At 36.7% G+C, this 23,731-nt stretch overlaps 2 protein-coding genes across 2 annotated transcripts; both read left to right on the top strand.

Annotated features, from left to right (window-relative positions):
* Positions 1-13,857: 13,857 nt before the first annotated feature.
* LOC148198371 (uncharacterized) lies at positions 13,858-14,253 on the top strand. The gene has a single exon (XM_088115779.1). It carries the CDS (start codon positions 13,858-13,860, stop codon positions 14,251-14,253), a length of 396 nt encoding a protein of 131 aa, XP_087971905.1.
* Positions 14,254-15,760: 1,507 nt separating this feature from the next.
* Positions 15,761-23,731, top strand: LOC148198370 (uncharacterized). Its single transcript, XM_088115778.1, has 3 exons — positions 15,761-16,099; positions 22,555-22,803; positions 22,888-23,731. Exons 1-3 carry the CDS (start codon positions 15,761-15,763, stop codon positions 23,254-23,256), a joined length of 957 nt encoding a protein of 318 aa, XP_087971904.1. The 3' UTR covers positions 23,257-23,731.

Genomic DNA, 23,731 nt, shown 5'->3' with positions numbered 1-23,731 from the left:
CTTTGACCATGATGTACTAAATCTAGTATACCATTGTAACACTCCTAACGGAGTGTCACGAGTATATAAAAACTTTCAAAAAATCACAATTTACTAAACGTCTTCTTCTTATCTAATAACTTCATTAAGTAAATCGCGGAAGCAAAACATACAATTATAAACGTAGGTCAAAATAAAGCGGAAGTCTGGAAACTTCACTTTTACATAAAACACCAAGTTTAAAACTTCAAAGTAAATAAGCAAACTAATAATAAAGCCCAAACTTAGACTCCCCAACTCTCGTCAGCTACTTCATGCCAGCCTTATCTACAACACCATCTACTCCGTACAAGTATGATTATCGCAAGTGGAAACCACAACCACAAACAGGCAAGTATGAGTAACCAAATATATCATAACATAGCATATTCAAATTAAATACAAAATAAAATAACAGATACATCATATTTCATCACAGATTCAGCCAACACAACCAAAATGTCCATTAACCAATGTCACTTTCATACACTGAAATGTCGTAATAACCAGTTCTCACTAATAGGGGGATTCGAGTCATCTTCCATTGCGACTTCAGACCTATCTCCCAAACTTCTCAAGGACTAACGAGTAAAAACACTGACACTACGCAGACTAGTGCACTATACTTAACACGAGCCGAAGTCTTTTGGGCGAGAAATCCACCTCCTCATGCAAAAGAAAGTGACATTCGAATATCAGTTTTTACACGAGACTCCAACAATCTTATCGTAATGCAATATGAAAAACTCACCCACGATCATCAACAATGCAAGAAAATAACATAGTTTTATAGTTACAACTTCATAAATCAACAGGTTTAAAATGGCAAGACTACTACCAATGGAATTAATCAAAACCCCAAACCAATACAATCATTTATCAAATAATTAAAAGCGACCTCCAAGACCAAGCACCCACGCACCGGGAGGTGAGAGTAGTAAACACAAAGTAACCACTATCTCTTGCGCATGGCAAAGTTACCAAACTAGGCAAATTTGCGTAAGATATTACGAAAGTAGGCAAAAACTTTTCAAAATACGAAAATAGGCAAGTCGTAGGGGGCATACGACTTCTAATGAAGAAGTCGTGTCCCCCTGCACGACTTCACCCTGTTCATTTGACCAGAGTTGAAGTCGTGCACCCCAAAAACGATTTTAAGGTATAGTAATTGATTACCAGGTTTTGTAATCGATTACCACGTCTTTTTTAATAAAAAAAATATAAAAAAATTGAAATCGTAGGGGGTTCGACGACTTCAATAAGAGAAGTCATGCACCCCCCACATCTTTACTTTTTTTTAATTTTAAATTTTTTATTAATTAAAATCATTTATAATTTTTAAAAAATGTTTTTAAATGTATTTAAAATAATTAAAATTATATCTAATTAATAATTAAAGTTTTTAAATATTATTAAATAAATAAATTTCATGATTTTAATTATTTTTGTAATTAAATTAAATTTCTTATAAAATAATTTCAATTAAATAATTTAGGGTTAAATATGTTTTAGTTCCTATATTATCAAGCGATTTTAGTTTTAGTCTCTCTTAGTTTTTTTCTTTAAGAAACTTTGATTTTAGTCCTCAAAAGCTCACACCATCAACTGACGTGGTTAACGGACACTATTCTTTTTCTTATAATGACTCAGTGTTTCTAAGCTTTTCTCCCTCTCTCCCTTGTCTCTTCCTTTCATCTTCCACCCAACCTTCGGTCGCAGATGCATCATTCCGATTCTCCTCACCCTCTCCCCTCCTCCCCTAGCCGTCGACACATCCAGCAACTCCAAAATAATCGGGTAGTACTCCAAACTGCTAACGACGCAGCGTAGGAACGACGAGGCTGTTGCTGTAGCCATATCCGCCCACCCCTCGCTATCCACCAAAACCACCACGCTTGGAGAGACCATCCGCAAGTCCGCCAAGAACGTGGCAACATCTCCTGCATGGTTTATTTCCTCGATACTTAGACATGGCGCACTCTTCGTTTCCAATGGCAACAATTCTGAGATCGAATGGGTCGAGATGTCCCATGGAAGCCCTTAGAGATCCCCATTTTGACTTTGCCGAACCCTTTGCAAACTCAAGTCCATCCAGAGCTTCCTGTTACAAAATTCACAATCTTTAAACACCCAGACTGGCAATGCACCGATATCCTCAGAGAACTGATGGAGAAAAGAAAGAGAAAGATAAGATTTAGAATTATTAAAAAGGAAATTGATTGTTCTCTGTTTTGATTTTTGCGTATCTGCTTGTTGAGTTTTTCAAATTTAAAGAGTTTAATGTTGTCGTTGAAGACCTTTCAGCCTGTGTGCAACTAGACAGGGATAATAAGTCTGTCTACACATATTTGGTGGGTCCCAAGTCTTTGCATTTTAGTCCTCATTGATTATGAGCCCTTTATGTTGGGTTTCTCACGTCACATGAAAATATATCTTTATTATTTTTCTGAGTAAATGCTTTCTTTTACAGGGTTTAGCATTATCTTTAATTAGTGAATATAAGAAAGTTGTGGATGCACATCTAAAATCACTTCAAATTGATAGAAATTTTCTTGAAGCATGGGCACACCTCACTCAGGTATCTATCAACCTTATTGTACTGATAGATTGTTGGAACATTTAGTTATTAACTTAGCTGAAAGCTTTTTCTGAAAATCCTGAGTCATCTGTGTGCATATTATTTTATGGTTTGAAATGTAATCTATTGCATCAATGGATGCTCTCTGTTCTCTAATAGTATCTTTCCTCACTTTTTTCATTCATAACATTTCTGTCTCGTATACTACTAACTCATTCTACTTGAATTAAAGTTTCCATTTAATGTCAGCTAAGTAACTTAGTTTACATTTGCATTTTTCCTTTAGTAACTTATAGTTTTAAGTTTAACTCTACAAAATAGGTTTCGTCTTCATGCCTTTTAAAGGTGGCTTTTCTGTTTGATGACTTTGTTACTAACTCTGTTCTGAATGTGTGATTTTGGTAGTTGATCAGGATCTTTCAATGTGTGATTTATAAATTTATCTATTAACTATGGGACACAGATTTTGGCCTTTCATTTTATGTTAACTTTTTGGGAGAAATACTGATTCACATTTGTCACTCAGCAACTTCATTTATGATCTCAGGTCAAGGATTATGATGCTGCTCTGGATTTGGAATTGGACTCAATGGATAAGTTTGTGCTTCAGTGCCTAGCCTTCTACCAGGTTTGTATATTGTAAAATATTATTTTTGTACAGCTTCAGTTTTTCCCCTTAATTCTATTTTCCCCCTTAATTCTATTTTATTCATCTCTCAGAATTCTGCATAAACTATTGTTGTTTCATTATAAAAATCTGCTGAAAACTATTGTTGTTTTGATTCAAATGCTGCAGAAAATTATTTGCTGTTTAGATTCAAATGCTGTAGAAAATTATTTGCTGATTGGGTATAAAAATGCTGCTGAAAATTTTTTGCTGTTTTGATAAAAATGTTGCAGGAAATTATTTGCTGTTTGGATATCAAAATCCTGCAAAAAAATTGTTTGTTGTTTTGATTCAAATGCTACAGAAATATTTTATTGTATTAGTTGGTTAAAATCTTGTTTAATATATATTTGTATAGTGTGGATGTAGGGCATATATATTTATTGTATGGGATGTTAGACATGATTGATATATTGTTATATATATATATTACATTTATTACGTTATATATTATATAGCAAGCTAAGATAAATTTTCATTTGACATTTTGGGTATAAAATATTATAATAGAATATATATATATATATATATATATATATATATATATATATATATATATATATATATATATTAGATAGTTTGAAATAAACTTTTTTCTTTGGAATTATTAGTATATTATATTAAAAGTTATTAACTGGATTGCTGCAAAATTAATTATATTTCGATGTATGAACGTGTGAATGTACCTTGTGATTTTAGTATAATCATGTTGCAGATTTGGATTCATTTGTTATTAATTAGTTGAATTCCATTTTATAAAATTTTAGATAAAAACTCTCAAGAAAAGAAAATAAGAAAAAAAGTCTTCCTCGCAAATAGAAATCAACTTACTTATTTGGCGAGTTAATATATAAGTAAAGAGAGAAATTTTGTAAAATTATAAACTGATGTATAGACTCATACAAAAAGTGACATATAATAAATTTCAATTAATTTAATGAGTTAAGTGTAGAATCTTTCAATTAATTTCTTAAAACTATTAATTGTATTTTTTTTTCCTTATTACTCCAGGTTGGGGTAATTGCTTTTGTTGCTTTAACAAGACTCCTAGTATATGAACAATTGCATGTTGCTGTTTGACAACTATTGACATGGTGATAGCTTCTTGCCCTATAACATTTCACACTATGGGAAACTGAGAAATGGGCTACACATCTTGTTTTTGAAAAGAATAGCGCAACATATATCTAGTTGACATCTTTCTCATTCCACAAAAGATATTGTAGTTGTTGTAAACAACTTTCTCTACCTTTAGACTTAGATATTTTACCATTCTAGACAGATATTTTATTTATCCATTCAAGTATAGGATCCTTGTATATAGATAGATATTTTATTTATCAATTCAAGTATAGAATCCTTGTATATTTTCTTGTACAATTTTTTTACTTTAGCATAGTCTTTTCTTGGATATAGAAACCATTTAGCTTGAAACCTGTCTTATTTTTGATAAATGTTGAAAGGTTTCAGTGAACTAATCTTCTATTAAATAGTTGTAAATGTTTCATCTATGGTTTTCGACAATTTGACTGTTATGTTGACTTTTATCAACTATCAAATAGATGTGAAATCACCAATTTTTTTTATAAAACAATAAATTACATAAGGATTTTTTTGTATGTAATTATATGAATTTTTTCTATGTAATTACATACATATTTTATATACAGATTTTTCCGTATATAATTATATACGGATTTTTCTGTATGTAATTATATACAGATTTTTCTGTATGTAATTATATAAAGATTTTTCTGTATGTAATTATATATGGATATATCCGTATATAACTTATCTACACCTCTTTTATATACAGATTTTTGTCTTATGTAATCTGTATGTAACATCAATTTATATACGGATTTTGGATGTTATATACGGATTTTGGTTGTATGTAACTGCGATTTTTCTTATAGTAAGCCTGAGAGACATTTACACCAACCATTGCAGAGAGGTTTGTGAGGGTCGGATCACGAAAGTGATACAAGAGTAGAGCCCTTAGGACTTCCTACACTGGAAATAGGACGAAACATGAGTAATTTGGGTATTTAGTTATTATAGAAAGTAAGAGATCATTGTACATAGATGAACAAAATAATATATTGTAACATTTTTTTTTAACGTTAATGAACATGGATCTAGATTTGCATTCATTATTGTGAATGTTATTTGAAATGTTATTCCTTTCCCTATTGGCATTGTCAAGAGAGTGTTGTTTGGAATGTTAAAAACAAAGTGTCCAATGTGATTGAGTATCATCCATTCATAATGAGGAATTGACAAAATTTTATTGCATTTCAAGCATTTGCAAGGTATTCTCACTAGTGCAGAGAGGGCTTTAGACGTCTGTTAGTTTGGGCTTTTAACGTCTGATCCCGATCCGGCATCTTTATGGGTGACGTTAATGGGACATCGGACTCTACAGGTTCGACGTCTTTATAGCATCGGACATGGCATTAACCGACGTCTAAGGACTCTATAGACGTCGGATATGGCATTAACCGACGTCTACTACATCTCGTGTCTTTGGGTATCGTAGATAACCTTCTTCCTTTGCTAGTTTCGTCATAAGAAAAGATTGCGTCTTTTGGACCTCTTATGGCATTTCAACCGAAAACCGAATGTAGGTCCTTGCCTAGTTCCATTCCAACCGACAATGAAAACGAATACGGTGACATGAGAACTAGGAGAGGACCCAGGATCAGTTTTGGGTTGAAATGCTATAAGACATCCAAAAGACGAAAGCTTTCCTTACGAGAAAACTAGCAAAGGGAGAATGTGCTACTACGCTATCCAAAGACACGAGAAAAACTGCACCAAAACACAACGAAAACAAATTTTAATCGGTTCAAATGGAAGATAATCCATCAAAGATTAATTTAATCGGAGTAAAAGTAAGTTTAAACGGTTCAAAAGAGACAAAATGCACCTGAAAAGGCAATGCCGCGGAGAGAAAAGGCGAGAAGGAAGACGATGAAGTGCACGTAACCGCGGGTTCGATTTTTGATTTAACAGGAACCAAGACGTCGAACACAAAGGGCACCGACGTCTATTCTCGCCTAGACGTCGGGGCCCTCACTAATATGACATCCAAAACAACTTTTCAACTACCCTCTCAGGTCATTTAGACGTTAGAAGGCTGGATCTGACATCTATATGGAGGAAAAAACAACTTTTCACCTACCTGTTAGGCATATAGACGTCGGTGACAGGGGGGGCGACGTCTATAATTGTATATAGACATCGGGGTGGCGGTATCAGACGTCTCTATGGTGAACAAAAAAAACTTTTCATCTACTTGTCAAACATATACATGTCTGTTAGGAGGGGCACCAGCGGCTATAGTGTTATAGATGTTGATGCCGCCCTTTAACAGACGTCTAAGTGTCCAACTTATTTACGAAAATGCCACCGGTCAATAATTTACGTTGGTTATTTTGTGGTCCGACATCTATGGGGTGACCTTAAAGTGCACTAGTGTCTGTCACTTGTAATCGATTACAAGGACCCTGTAAATGATTACACAAAAAAAATCTGGTTTCGTACAAAAACTTGTGCTGTAGGACCCAACTGTGTGGGCACATAAGTAGCTAAAGACATTTTACGTAATTTTTTCATATTTCTTAAATGGATGAGCTTCTTTTTAGTGTTTAAGTGTGAGTAGAGCCTAAAAACTAAGGTTCGGGCAACCCATGGTGGAAGAAAGACCTAATGTTGGTGTGACGATCATGTTAGCTAAGTCCTTAACCCAACTGTGAGAACGTCACTCCCCAAAGACAATTTGAGTGAGATAACATGTTGTCAACTTTGACCTTTGCTGACTATTTTAATCATAACTTTTCCACAGACCTCCAAATGATGTGATTCTTTTTTTATTAGAAAATATACTCAAAACTCTTTCCAATGACTACTAATTTCTGATTTTTGGACATCTGAGTAGGTGCAATTAATTCCTTAAAGTTAACGTTTTATACATTCCTTCCACCTCTAACCATACTCAATATTTTTAATTTTTTTACATTTATCCAATAGTTGACACTTGTTTTTAGTGATTAACTGTGAGTAGAGGCTAGGAAGTCATGTTTGGGCAATTCATGATGGAGGAAAGAAACAATGTTTGTGAGATGAGCAAGTTAGGGGAAGTCATGAAACTTGTATAGGCCAAAATCACACTAGTAATCAATTACAACTAGCTCGTAAACGATTATGCGAACAAAAATGGGGTTTTGTACATAAACTTTACTACATGAGCCAGTTATGGTAACCTGACTCACCATAGTCAATATTTTTAATTTGTTGACATTTATCCAATGGTTGAAACTTATTTTTAGTGTTTAAGTGTGGGTAGAGGCTGCGAAGTCATGTTTGGGCAGTCCATGAAAGCTAACATTATATTGCAATAAGAATCTGTACATTAAATACCAAGGGTTTCTACTTACATGGGTATTTTGAGTGTAAACACAAGCAAAAAACACTTAAGAGAGTTGGGGAGAAATAAATACATTTTGACTTGAGTGTTATCTTTCATATTTGATTTTTGTGGGAATTCAAAAAGGTCAACTCATGTGTGAAGAATAAAGTGATTTCATTTGCATGTCCATGACAAAGTAATGTCTAAATGATTGATCTATGTTTGGTTTTGTTCATTCTTTTGATCCAAATGCAGATATAGAATAAAATGACCCAGAACAAAGTTTTTGAATTAATGAATTTTGCCCAGGAGTTCAAAAGGGTAAGTGTGAGGGTGTGATGAGTGCATATTTATGCCAACATTTATGATTTAAAATTAAATTTTCTGATGAGATTCATGTGCTTAAATGATTGATTTAAAGTGAATTTGTGATGATTGGAATTGTTGGGTTTGAGAGTTAAAGAGACGTAAAAGGGAAGTTTTAGCGCATAAATTATTTTTGGATATTCTAATGTTTATTTGTGCAGCTGAAATTAAAACTTTATTGGTCCACATTGCAAATTAAGGCCCAAAATTAGATTTTGTTTGGAAAATAATGTACAGATGGGCCAAAGAGGTAGTCTTTACCCTTGCAGCTCCCAAATTTTCCTACATGCACTCCTCTTTTCTTAACCAAGCCCAAACACTAAGCCTTTTCTCCTACACCCCTAAATTTTCCTACCCATACCCCTCTATAACTAACTAGTCATACTTCACTAGATAATGCCACGTAGCAGTCACCACTAACAGATTGAACCACTTAGATGGTGCCACATCACTAATCCTTGCCCTCACTAGTTAACCAATTAGAACACGCCACCTCAGCCCTAACACGTCAGCATAATCGTGTCCACCTTGCCGCAACCATCCTCACCGCTAGCCAACATCTTCTTTCTCGCAAGCTCCCTTGCCGCCTTGCTGCATTGTTCTCACCATCTACATAGCATAAGCCGTCGCGATTGCAACCAGTCTCGCCGCCAACCGCGAAACCTCCATGGTTGCCACATCACACCTCCGTTACGTCGCGAGAATCACACCATGCTGCCATCACAGCGCGAGTCTTCCTTTCTCGTCAGGCCACCATGCCGCTATGAAGCCGCCACCATCGCGAGACCAGTCGCGAGTTCTTCATGCCGTCGCACCACTACTCGCTTCTACCCGCAACCTTCACCACACCTGCTACCACAAAAAGCCAAAAACAGAACCCAATCGCGCCACTAGGTTCTCATAGGATCCTCCATTCTTCACCACCAAAAATCCCTTCACGGCGTAGTAGCGAGAATTTTTCCCCTTTCACCCTAATCTAAAACCCTAATTTTGGATGGGGAAGGGGCTTACACGTGTCAAGATTCCATTGGTGCGTCATTTTTGAGTCAAAGCTGGTCAATGCTGGTTGAATCTGATCAAGGTTGGTCAACCGAGGGGCTTTTTTGCAATTTTGTAAAGAAACAAAGGGGCTGAAGTGTGAATATTGAAATTATCAAGGGTTGTTCTACAATTTTGAATAATCAAAAAGGCTAAACGATAAAATTCAATTGTTGAATTAATTTGGGTATAATTACAAAAAATATCTTCCGAATTATATTATAATTATCTAAATCTTTTAGTTATTTGGAAGATATATGATATAAGATAATTAAGTTAATATCTATCAAATATTCTTTAAAACATATTTAATCTAATGAATATTTGAAATATATAATATATCAACAAAAAATATGTTATAAACAAACTATTCGGAGTCCAAGCCCAAACAAGTCGTATATAAAGAGACCTAGGGAAGGCAGAAAGGGACTTCATTCATTCTCTCATACTCCTCCACTGGAAGCCAGCATCCTACTAATATGTCATGGGAAGATGCTGCAAGCGGAGGATCTTTCTTAGACAGGTCACCAGAAGATGGTATAGATCTAATATAACAGAAGGCAGTAGACAATCAACAGTATGGCACAAGAGAAAATTCAATGACTTTGTTGAGGGAGGGCATGAAATTGATAATGGTACAGCGGATGGAAAAAGGATAGATGAAAGATTGAATAAGCTAGAAAGCAAACTTGACGAGATTGTAAGTTTGTTTAAAACCTCAACTCCACAAATTGCTAAGAAGTGTGGAATTTGCATTTCAACTGACCATTATACTGATGAATGTCCTAGGTTGGTGGAAACCACTATGGAAAACCCATCTCAAGCTTTTGCTGCAAACTTGTTTGGAGGAAATAGACCATACCAGAATTATCATGATTCATTCTCCAATAGGTATCAGTAGAACATGCAACCTTATGTTCCACCTCAACAAAGGCAACAATCTCAACCTGAAATGTCAATGCAAGATTTCATGAAGACAATAGTTGAGAAAAATTCAGAAATAAAGAAATCAATTGCAGAGTTGACTCAGAGGGTGGATAAGTTAGAGGCTAAGGAATCAAACAAACTACCTGCACAAACAGTGATCAACCCGAGAAATGTAAATGCTATTACGTTGAGAAGGGGTAAGCAAGTAGAAGGCCCTGAAGGAGCTCAAGAGGATGAAGATAAAGAGAAAGAAGAAGCACAAATTGATGACAATGGAGGATCAAGTGAGCCATCACCTTAGACTACCACTGAAAAATTCAGGTTAGTATCTTTTAACTCTTCTTCTAAAAATTCTTCTTCATCTCCACCTCCTCCATATCCAAATCGGTTGAAGCTAAGAAACAAAAAAATGGAGGAATTAGACCAAGAGATTTTAAATACTTTCAAGAAGGTGGAGATCAACATTCCTTTGCTTGATGTTGTTAAACAAATCCCTAAGTACGCCAAGTTTTTGAAAGAACTTTGAACAAATAAAAGGCACATTAGGGATAATGAGGTTGTGAATTTGGGAAGAAATGTGTCAAGCTTGGTTAAGAATCATATTGAAATATCGCGAAAATGCAAAGATCCAGGTATGTTTTCTGCTCCTTGTGTTATTGGAAATTCAAAGTTTGACAATGCCATGCTAGATTTAGGGGCTTCCATTAATGTAATGCATTTATCAATGTTTACTTCTCTATCTCTGGGACCTCTTAAGACTACTGGTGTGGTCATTCAACTGGCCAACTGTAGCACAATTAACCTTGCAGGTGTGCTTGAGGATGTCTTTGTCCGAGTAGACAAACTAATTTTTCCTGCAGATTTCTACATCTTGGATATGAAGGATGAAGATGGAATCAAGTCATCAATTATTATCTTGGGAAGACCTTTCATGATGACAACACGAACCAAGATAGATGTGCATGCAGGAAAATTGACTATAGAGATAGGAGATGAGAAGGTGCATTTTAATGTATTGGAAGCCATGAAGCACCCAATTGAATAACATTCTCTGTTTTGTATTGATTTATTAAGTGAAATTGTAAATAATTTTTCTATTAGTTTTCTGGACATTTTTTCAACTTTTGCTCCATCTTTAGACTTTTCTTTTTCAAACATGTCGTGCCTGATTTTGGATGACAAAGAAAATTGTAAAACAGTGGATATTGAGGATGCGGTGTCAATAGATGATACCTCTGTGGCGTCCGAGTGCGATGTTGTGGTGGCTGAGATTACCTTAGGCAGTAAAATCCTTCCATCTGTGGTACAACCACCCGTTTTGGAGTTGAAACCTTTACCATCCCATTTGAAATATGCTTATCTTGAGAGAGATGGGAAACTCCCTGTTATTATATCTGCATTGCTTACTGATGAGCAGGAAAAAAAACTATTACAGGTTATGAGAGATCACAAGAAAGCAATAGGCTGGACTTTGGCAGATATTCCTGGTATTAGCCCTTCATTTTGTATGCATAGAATACTTTTGGAGGAGGATGCTAAACCTATGAGACAACCTCAGAGAAGACTGAATCCTCAACTAATGGAGGTTGTCAAGAAAGAGGTAACCAAGTTGCTACAAGCATGTATCATATATCCCATTTCTAACAGCACTTGGGTGAGCCCTGTACATGTGGTTCCCAAGAAATCTGGAATCACAGTGGTGAAGAATGAGAAGGATGAGTTAATTCCTACTCGTATTCAGAATAGTTGGAGGGTTTGTATTAACTATAGGAGATTGAAACAAGTCACTCGAAAGGACCACTTTCCTTTGCCATTCATGGATCAGATGCTAGACTGTTTGACAAGTAAGTCACATTATTGTTTTCTAGATGGATTCTCCAGGTATTTTCAAATCTGTATAGCCCTGGAGGACCAACATAAGACTACCTTCACTTGTCCTTTTGGTAAATATGCTTATCGAAAAATGTCATTTGGTCTATGCAATGCTCCTAGTACATTTCAACGATGTATGCTGAGTATATGTACAGACTTATTGGAGCATTGTATTGAGGTTTTTATGGATGATTTCAGTGTGTATGGTTCATCTTTTGATAATTTTTTAGCTAACCATGCAAGAGTTTTGCCGTGATGTGAGGAAACTAACCTTGTCTTGAATTTTGAAAAGTGTCATTTTATGGTGGAAGAAGGTATAGTTTTGGGTCATATTGTTTCCAGGAATGGTATATCTGTAGATCCTGCTAAAATTGATGTTATTTCACAATTGTCTTACCCCTCTTCTGTACGAGAGGTTCGATCTTTTCTTGGTCATGCATGGTTTTACAGGAGGTTTATACAAGACTTTTGCAAGACAACTAATCCTCTCTCCAACTTACTTCAGAAGGATGTACCATTTAACTTTGGAGAGAAGTACAAAGCCGCTTTTGATTCTTGAAAGAGGCACTCACTACCACTTCCATCATCCAACCACCTGATTGGACATTGCCATTCGAGTTTATGTGTGATGCATCAAACTTTGCAGTAGGAGCGGTACTTGCACAAAGAAATGGGAAGCTACCACATGTGATATACTATGCTTCCCGAATATTGGACATTGCACAGGCAAATTATACCACAATTGAGAAGGAATTACTAGATGTTGTATTTGCCTTGGGTAAATTTAGATCAAACATACTTGGATCCAAGGTAATTGTTTATACAAATCATGTTGCATTAAAATTCCTTCTAAAGAAAGCATATTCCAAACCAAGGTTGATCAGATAGATGCTACTGCTCCAAGAGTTTGACATTGAGATTCAGGACAACAGTGGAACCCATAATCTAGTAGCAGACCATCTTAGTAGGATTGAAAAAGAAGAAGATGAAATTCCTATTCAGGATGACTTTCCTGATGAAGTCCTACTAGCATTGACTTCTGTAAAAGGTATGTATCCTGAACCTTGGTTTGCTGACATTGTTAACTATTTGGTTGTTTCAACTATTCCTCCATCTTTCTCCAAATCTGAGAAAGCCAAACTGAAAAGTGAGGTGAAGTACTATGTATGGGATGAACCATTCTTATGGCGCATTGGTAGTGACCAAGTTGTAAGGAGGTGTGTTCCTGACATAGAGATACCTTATGTGCTTGAATTTTGTCATTCATCACCTTTTGGAGGACACTATGGCACGCAAAGGACAGGTAGGAAGGTGTTGGATTGTGGATTATATTAGCCTACCATCTTTAAAGATGCACAGAGGATATATGAAAATTGTGAACAATGTCAGAGGGCATCCAAATCCATCACCAAGAGGGAAGAGATGCCTCAACAAGCCATGCTATGTTGTGAGCTATTAGATATTTGGGGTATTGACTTCATGGGTCCTTTTCCATCTTCTTCTGGGTTTTCTTATATTTTGCTTGCTATAGACTATATTTTCAAATGGGTGGAAGCCATAGCCACAAGGACTAATGATGCTCGAGTTGTTATGAGTTTTGTTAGGTCTAACATTTTCTTTAGGTTTGAAATACCACAAGCCATCGTTAGTGATCAAGGGACCCACTTTTGCAATAAGCTGTTAGATAATATGTTGAAAAAGTATGGGGTGACGCATCGCATTGCTACACCATATCACCCCCAAAGTAATGGACAAGCTGAGGTCTCTAACAAAGAGATCAAGAAGATATTGCAATAGCTAGTGAAGCCAAATAGGAAGGATTGGGCCGCAAGATTGGATAATGCACTTTGGGCACATCGGATGGCCTACAAAGCACCAATATGTATGTCACCTTTCAGGGTTGTATTTGGAAAGGCTTGCCATTTACCTGTGGAGATTTAACACCGGGCATATTGGGCTGTGAAAGCTTGTAACTTGGACATGGAAGAAGCAGGGAAAGAGCGAAAGCTCCAACTACAAGAACTAGAGGAGATTAGGCTCACAGCCTATGAAAGCTCCAAGTTTTACAAAGAGAAAACCAAGAAATTCCATGACCAAAAGCTTGTGACCAAAAAGGATTTCAACATAAGTCAAAAGGTGTTATTGTACAAGTCCAGGGTAGGGCCTATGAGTGGTAAATTACGCTCCAAATGGGAAGGCCCATTCATTGTAACACAAGTATTTCCCTATGGAGCAGTGGAGATCAAGGAAGAATCTTTTGATAGAATCTTCAAGGTTAATGGCTATCGTCTGCGGACATTTAATGAAAATCAAGAAAAGCTGAACAAGACGATGGATGGAGTGAATTTGACCACTCCAACATTTCTTCCACCATGAAGGAGGTAATTACCCTCATACTTTTTTTTCTTTGCATTCTACATATAAGGCATACAATGAGGACAATGTATAGTTTAAGTGTGGGGTTGTGGGGAAATAATTAATTTTGTTACCTATTTTGTTTGTTTTTAAAAAAAATATTTGCATTGGATTTGAGAGTTTGAATCAGTAACTGGAATGAACATGAATTCAAGAGAAAAAATGAGTCATGTTGATATGAGTGGATTGCTTTTATGATTTGCTGATTGAGTTGACTTGAGAATTTCATGATTAAATCTTTTGTGAAAGAAATTTGAACCATGTGAGTTTTGGGCTTAATGTTAAGGATGAGCCACCATGTACCATACCTATTTTTCTTGTGAGATTTGTCCATGTTTTGTTGATACTCTAATATTTAGCTTGATTATGTGTTGTGCAATTGAGGTGAATATGCATGATTTGATATGATTGAGGCATTTCCTGTTTTAGCTACTTGGCCAAATAAACTTGTTCTAACATTAATCCATTGGAAACTCCTTTAAGCTTTAAGACTATTTTTTCTTATTTTTAGTCATTGTCAAATGAGAACAGAAAGAAAAATCATATGTTCCTACCTTAGGAAAAAAGAAGGAGTAATGGATTTTGTTAAAAATAAGTGATGAATAAGTGTGTGGGTGAGTATTCATTCTTTTGTTCCAAATGCAAATATAGAATAAAATAACCCAGAACAAAGTTTTGAAATTAATCACTTTTGCCCAGAGTTCAAAAGGATAAGTGTGTGGGTGTGATAAGTGCATATTTAAGCCCACATTTGTGCTTTAAAATTTAATTTTTTGATGAGATTCATGTGCTTAAATGATTAATTTAAAGTGAATTTGTGAGGATTGGATTTGTTGGGTTTGAGAGTTAAAGAGATGTAAAAGGGAAGTTTTAGCGCATAAATTATTCTTGGATATTCTAATGTTTATTTGTCCAGTTGAAATTAAAGCTTTATTGGTCCATATTGCAAATTAAGGCCCAAAATCAGATTTTGTTTGGAAAATAATGTACAGATGGGCCAAAGAGGCAGTCTTTACCCTTGCAGCTCCCAAATTTCCCTTCCTGCACCCCTCTTTTCTTAACCAAGCCAAAACACTAAGCCTTTTCTCCTACTCCCCTAAATTTTCCTACCCATACCCCTCCTACCACTAACTAGTCAGACTTCACCAGATCATGCCACGTGGCAGACCACCACTAACAGATTGAACCACTTAGATGATGACACATCACTGATCCTTTCACTCACTAGTTAACCAATCAGAACATGCCACCTCAGCCCTAACACGTCAGCATAATCGTCTCCACCTTGCCGCAACCATCCTTACCGCCGGCCAACATCTTCTTTCTCGCAAGCTGCCTTGCCGCCTTGCTGCACTGTTCTCACTATCTCCACAACACAAGCCGCCGCGATTGCAACCAATCTCGCCGCTAACCGGGAAACCTCCATGGCCGCCGCATCATACCTCTGCTACATCGCGAGAATCACACCATGCTGCCACCACAACGCGAGTCTTCCTTTCTCGTTAGGCCACCATGCCGTTATGAAGCTGCCACCATCGTGAGACCAGACGCGAGTTCTTCACGCCGTCGCGCTGCTATTCGCTTCTACCCGCAACTTGCACACAACTACTACCAGAAAAAGCCAAAATCGGAACCCAATCGCGCAGGATCCTCCATTCTTCACCACAAAAAATCCCTTCACAACGTAGGAGCGAGAATTTTTCCCCTGTCCCCCCAATCTGAAACCTTAATTTTGGGTGGGGAAGGGGCTTACACGTGTCAAGATTCCATTGGTGAGTCATTTTTGAGTCAAAGCTGGTCAATGATGGTCAATGCTGGTTGAATCTAATCAAGGTTGGTCAACCGAGGGGCTTTTTTGCAATTTTGAAAAGAAACAAAGGGGCTGAAGTGTGAATATTAAAATTATCAGGGGTTGTTCTACAATTTTGAATAATCAGAAAAGCTAAAAGAGAAAATTCAATTATTGAATTAATTTGGGAATATCAACATAAAATATCTTCCAAATAATATTATAATTATCTAAATCTTTTAGTTATTTGGAAAATATATGATATAAGATAATTAAGTTAATATCTATCAAATGTTCTTTAAAACAAATTTAATCTAATGAATATTTGAAATATATAATATATCAACAGAAAATATCTTATAAACAAACTATTCGGAGTCCACGCCCAAACAAGTCCTATATAAAGAGACCCAGGGGAGGCAGAAAGGGACTTCATTCATTCTCTCATACTCCTCCACTGGAAGCCAGCATCCACCACACCTCTCACTTTTATTTCGTCACGTGGTTCACTCCATTCATGGAGGGCTAAGGTCCTAGGGTATTCCAGTGTAATTTCATTATGGATTCTGAGGTTAAGTGGAATTAATGCAATTGTTTCTTTTGATTATTGATTTAAGTTATTCTCTTTCTATGTCTTTCATCTCTCTATCATATTAAAAGCAATGGTTTTTGCATCATAAGGTGTTTAAATCTACATGCATATTGATCATATGAGTTTAAGGGTTTCTAGGTTTGGTTGAGAATCTACTTTGATTAGATTTAGGAACTTTCATATGATTAAACTGGTTTTTGCTATCAATTGAGAATGTACTTTGATTGGTGGTAACAATTTTAACTATAATTAATTGAGAATTTACTTTGATTAATTGGCTTTTAATTTTGTTAGGAGATTTAAGAATAGACATGATTAAACACAATAGAATTTGATTGAGAATGTACTTTGCTTGAATTTATTGTGAATAATCTAGAAATGTTTTACAATTGATTGAGAATTTACTTTGGGTAATTGCATGATCACCCTCAAATTAATTAAGAATGTACTTTAATTAATTTGAAACTTGAACAATAATCAATTGAACAATGATCTGTGAATAACCGACGATGAATCTATCTTGGAAAAGTAGTAGAATTACCCTATTTCCTCATAATTGTTTTTAGGTTTCTTATTTGTTCTTTAAACATTCTCCAAACATCACTTTTATTCTTGAGCATTGCATTGCATTCATAAAATTCAAATATTGAAAGGCAATTTCCACTAGTAAAAAATTGGGTTTTTACAGCGCACATTATGCCACGGTTCAACGAAAACCGCAGCATAATGGTGCGCGGTGGCAGTTTTGTAAATAAATCGAACATATATGCCGCGGTTCTGCTCCAAACCGCGGCATATACTCCAGTCAACCATTGCCTTTGACGCCACGTATGAATAAAAAATTAAATAACAGAGTATATGCCGCGGTTCTCTGCACAACCGCGGCCTATACCCTGCCAATTTATTGCAGGTGCTGACTGGGTCAGAGAATTTGAAAAGTTACAGGGGGTATATGCCGCGGTTCTCTGGGCAACCGCGGCATATACCCCCTGTAACGTCTCAACTTCTCTGCCAGTCAGAGAATTTCAGAAGTTACAGGGGGTATATGCCGCGGTTGCCCAGAGAACCGCGACATATACCCCCTGTAACTTCTGAAATTCCCCATAAGGCAGTTGGGGAGACAGTTGTGTTGAGGACGTTACAGGGGTATATGCCGCGGTTCTACGAGCAACCGCGGCATATTCTCCTATCTGAAATTAATTTAATATGTATTTGAAATATTTCGAGGTATATACCGCGGTTGCCCGCTGAACCGCGGCATATAGTTTGAATATAATTTCAAAAATGCCATTTAGGATTATTTATTTAATCAGTATATGCCGCGGTTGGGCGTGAAACCGCGGCATATACCTATATTATACCGCGGTTAAGTAGTGAACCGCGGTAGATTCCCCCGTTCAGAGTTAAAAAACAAAACTTGGAACAGTGTCGTCTTCCTCGCGCGTTCTCACTGTTTTCGCGTTTCTTCTTCCTCCGAACCACCCATCATCTCAGATTTTGCGTTTTTCACCGTTTAAACTCAAAATTGTTCGGTCATTATTCATTTTTGACGATAAAAACGAGTTTTAGCCGATCAAAATCGGGATTTCGTTGCGTTTTTCACCCTCTCCGCCGCCGTTGTGTTGCGTTTTTCACCCTCTCCGCCGCCGTTCCTCTTCCAGGTATTTATGTCCTTTTGCATTCTTGACGTGATTTCTTCATTAGTTTTGGCATAATGCTATAGTTTTGGTAATGTATGAAGTTTCTATAGTTTTGGTAATGTATGGTATAATTTTTGCTTTAATTTTGATAATGCATGAAATTGTTATAGTTTTGGTAATGTATGGTATGGTTTTTGCTATAGTTTTGGTAATGTGTGTTGTAGTTCTTGTATTATTTATAAACCTTAAAATATTATTTATGTAATATTTAGGAATATGGATCGAAATTGGATTAATTTACCACGTATTAGTGCTGAGTACGAGAGAGGTGTAGAGGAATTTATACAATTTGCGCAACGTAATGAGGGGAGAACTGATGATGAAGTGAAGTTTAGATGTCCTTGTGTGAACTGTTTGAATGGGAGAAAGTTGAACGCAACTCAAATTAGAGAACATCTTATATGTGATGGTTTTCTAAGATGCTATACAACATGGATCTGGCACGGCGAAGAAATGGATTTTCCCACTGACTCTCAAAGTGTAAATGTTACTGATTCCACCATGGAAGAAGATCGACCGGATGAAGACAAATTGGAGGACATGATCCGCGATGTTGGAGCAGAAAATTTTGCCAAAGCTCATGTGTATGAGACGATGTCGACTGATGCAGAAACACCTTTGTATGTCGGTTCAACTAAGTTCACACGTTTATCAGCGGTGTTAAGGCTCATGAATTTGAAGGCGAGCAATGGATGGACTGATAAGAGTTTTACAGAACTGTTGACGTTGTTGAATGAAATGTTGCCAGATGGAAATACACTGCCCACTCGTAATTATGATGCGAAGAAAATTCTTTGTCCAATGGGTATGGAGTATAAAAGGATACATGCTTGTCCCAATGACTGCATTTTGTATAGGAAAGAGTTTGAATTTTTGACAAAGTGTCCAAAATGTGGCTTATCACGATACAAGTCAAAAAACAATAGTGAAGATAATGGTCGGATAGAAAAAAATGGATCTGCTTTGAAAGTAGTTTGGTACCTTCCAATAGTGCCCAGACTTAAGCGTTTGTTTGCGAATCCCAAAGATGCTAAAAATCTTAGATGGCATGCAGATGAGAGAAAAATTGACGGGCTGCTTCGTCATCCAGCTGATTCAAAGCAATGGAAAAATATTGATCGACAATTCCCCGAATTTGGTAAAGAGTGTAGAAATCTTAGGCTTGGTTTAGCCACTGATGGAATGAACCCATTTGGTAATCTGAGTACCAATCACAGTTGTTGGCCAGTTATATTGATAATTTACAACTTATCTCCTGCATTGTGCATGAAGAGGAAGTACATGATGTTGTCTATGATGATATCTGGTCCAAAGCAGCCTGGAAATGACATAGATGTTTATCTAAGCCCACTAGTTGAAGACTTGAAGGTTTTGTGGGTTGATGGGGTTGAAATATTTGATGCATTCGCTTCAGAGACTTTTATGATGCGTGCAATGTTATTTTGCACCATTAATGACTTTCCTGCTTATGGTAATTTGTCAGGATACAGTGTCAAGGGTCATAAAGCGTGTCCTATATGTGAAGAAAACACTGCAGCTCATCAATTGAAACATGGAAGAAAGACGGTGTATCTGCGTCATCGGAGATTTCTAAAACGTAATCATCCATATCGAAGGTTAAAAAAAGCATTCAATGGAGATCAAGAGAGGGACGAAGCACCAAATCCACTTACTGGCCTTCAAGTTCTTGAAAAAGTTAATAAAATACATCATGTATTTGGGAAAACATCGAAGAAGTCATCTGTAACGACCCCTTGGAAGAAGAAATCAATATTCTTTGATCTTCCATATTGGTCAAAGTTAGATGTTCGACATTGCATAGATGTGATGCATGTAGAAAAGAATGTGTGTGATAGCTTGATTGGTACATTACTCAACATTCAGGGAAAGACAAAAGATGGAGTGAATGCTCGTTTGGATTTGGTTGACATGAATATCCGAGAAGAGTTGGCACCCAAGGAGATTGGTAAACGTACTTATTTGCCCCCTGCATGTTACACAATGTCTAGACAAGAGAAGATAAGTTTTTGTGTATGTTTAAAGAGTATCAAAGTACCACAAGGATACTCTTCAAATATGAAGAGTTTAGTGTCAATGCAGGACTTAAAGCTTGTTGGCATGAAGTCTCACGATTGTCACGTCTTAATGCAACAGTTGTTACCGGTGGCTATTCGTGGAATTTTGCCCAAAAATGTTAGGCACACCATAAACAGGTTGTGTTCATTTTTCTCGTCAATATGTAGTAAAGCCATCGATCCTACAAAGTTAGATGAACTTCAAGGCGAGATTGTTATCATCTTGTGTCAACTAGAGATGTTTTTCCCTCCATCTTTTTTTGACATCATGGTACATTTACTTGTTCATTTGGTTAGAGAAATCAAGTTGTGCGGACCGGTATACTTAAGATGGATGTATCCTATTGAGCGTTATATGAAGATTTTGAAAGGGTACGTTAAAAATCCATATCGTCCTGAAGGTTCGATGATTGAAAGGTATATTGCTGAAGAAAGTATCGAGTTTTGTTCAGATTACATGACATCAACGAATCCAATAGGAGTTCCTCGCACAGCATGGTTGAATAAATTTTCTACAAGTAAAAGCATCCGAGGTGTCAATGTGGTGACAAAAGATCGCGAAGAATTGTTGCAAGCGCATCTTTATATATTGAACAACACAGATGAGGTGATCCCTTTTTTGGAAGCACACAAAGCCATTGTTAAGAATAAAAATCCAAGACAATCAGAGAAATGGCAATTGATGGAGCATAACAAAACATTTATGTCTTGGTTCAAATCTGAAATTGACAAAGAGCCACATTCTTCTGAAACTTTATTGTGGCTTGCAAATGGTTTGAAGTTTGATGTCATGTGTTGTACAGGTTATGAAGTCAACAATTGCACATTCTATACGAAGACTTTGGATGATAAAAGCACAGTACAAAATAGTGGAGTCAGTTTAGAAGCTGAGTCACTTCAATTTTCCACATCAAAAGATCAATCTCCTGTACTTGGATCAATGAGATATTATGGTATAATAGAAGAGATATGGGAGGTTGATTACACCAAGTTTTCCGTTCCATTGTTCAAGTGTAAGTGGTTTGACAATAAGAGTGGTGTGAAAATAGATGACTCGGGTATGACACTGGTTGATTTTCGCAAGGTGGGTTATCGAGACGAACCTTTTATCATGGTACATCAAGCATCTCAAGTTTTTTATGTCAAAGATCCTGCGTCTGACCATTGGTATGTTGTTCTTCAAGGCAAAAAACAAATTGAAGTTAACGAAGACAATCTGATTAATATTGATATTGCTGACAACCATTCATTTCAAACTACAACAAATTTGGATGACCAATCTGTAGTTGACGATGATGTACATGCAATTCGGTCAGATCATGATGAGGGAATATACATATGATGAATCCATATCTTTATGTATGAATTTTCAATTTCTGTACTATTACATGTTTTGTTAATTTATATGATATTACATAAGTCTTGAAAGAAAATTTAATGTTGTTATTTATTTTGACAGATATATGGCTGATCATCCACATTCTTCAGGGGATGAGGCTCCCCCAACCAGATCCACTAGAGGACCCACTAGGATGAAACAACTATTAATGAGGAAAAATAGTGGTGAAAGAACTCCGGTGAATGTGAATGTCACCACGGGTGTGGCAACTGGCCCCCATGCAGATGACTTCCGATCATACCTTGGAGTAGTGGCACGTGATAGGATTAGCATTCTCATTCCATCTTTTGATCATGTGTCCGAGGGTGATCGGAACATTATTTGGCAAGATATATTGGTAAGTTAGTTAATAGCATTTGAATTAAAATTTGTTTATATTGATAATTTTGTACTTATACAACTTTATTATGTTTTTTTCAGATGACATTTGACATTCCAAATGTCCCAACACTTAGAAATAAGTGTTTGTCAACTGTTGCAGAAAATTTCAGAAACTTTAAAAGCAAGTTGACATCAAGGTACATCTTTGGACACCTTAAACATAAAAGTCCATGTAGTTCATATAAGTCCATTGATGAGGAGACTTGGCGGGTTTTTAAAGAGAGTCGGATGTCAGAGGAATGGCAGGTTAGTGTAGTTCATATTATTCAATTCCTCATTAACAAATATATATCATATGAACTGATTAATTAATGTGTATGTGACAGACAATTAGAAGCAAAGCACAAGGAACAAGTGCTAAGAACAAAAACCCCCACCTATTATCTCGTGGTGGGTATAGGAAGCTTGAGGAGAAAATCCTCAAGCAAAAGGCAGATGCTATACCACCATCTCAGAGTGGTAGCCCTCCTCAGCCTCCTTCTCCACCGTCTAGACATGAGAAATGGAAGTTGGCCCGTATGCGACCATCGGGCACCTACTCTTCCGACACTGCACGAGAGATTTCTGAAAAAATTGTAAGTTATCACTGTTCCTAAAATAATAAATATTGTCATTATACATACTACATTAAACTATTTAAAGAATAATGGTGTTTTCAGGACGCCTTGGTTGAGCAGAGCTCCCAAGGCCAATTCACTCTAGAGGGTCGCCAGGATATTCTTGCTGCTGCAATTGGACGACCTGAGCACCCTGGACGTGTACGTGCTGCAGGTCCTGGAGTAGGAATTACAGATTATTTTGGGAGCTCTTCTCGTCAGCCTTCATATTCATACAGCGATACACAAAGGATGACAGAAGAGATCACAAAAAAGGTCCGACAAGACCTTATGCAGGAGATCAGGGCCGAGGTGAGGGCTGAATTCCAGATGCTATACCAGGAGCAGTTTCAGAGCATGCGCCCGGTGCAGTCTCCTATAGAGGAACATGTTATCCCTCCCCCTCCCACAGGTAAACTTAATAAACATTAATGTGCAATTATTTCTATCTCTTGTATAATCTAACATTTACTCTGACAGGGAGAAGCGGCAAAGGAAGTTGTTCCGCATCAGCCATCCCAGAGGATGACATGGACGATGGTAGTCCATGTCTGCTATACATTTTAGAAGATACTGAGATGGTGCTGGTAGCTCGTGGAACAGAGTTTAGGTCAGCGACTGTATGTCATGGTATGCAACTATTAGAGGATGAGGTGAAGGTCTCAGTGGATGAAATGATCATGCCAGATGCCTCGGTTCCACTGTCCACGGAAGAGATTTTCACTGTGGAACAAGCATATAAGTCGTTTATCACTTGGCCTAAATTTTTGGTTAAACCAGTTTCTGACCCCTCGGTATGAAATTCTTCTTTACACTTCTCAATTTTAAAGGTTTTTGATGTCAAAACTTATCTTATCTTTTCATGTAACAACAGACGCAGGCACAACAGAAGATTCCTCTATCTGAG

Source organism: Vigna umbellata, chromosome 5 (genome assembly GCF_029865625.1).
Source record: "Vigna umbellata cultivar VRB3 chromosome 5, Vumbellata_1.0, whole genome shotgun sequence".
Taxonomy (NCBI): domain Eukaryota; kingdom Viridiplantae; phylum Streptophyta; class Magnoliopsida; order Fabales; family Fabaceae; genus Vigna; species Vigna umbellata.
This window is presented reverse-complemented; position numbering and strand designations above follow the sequence as displayed.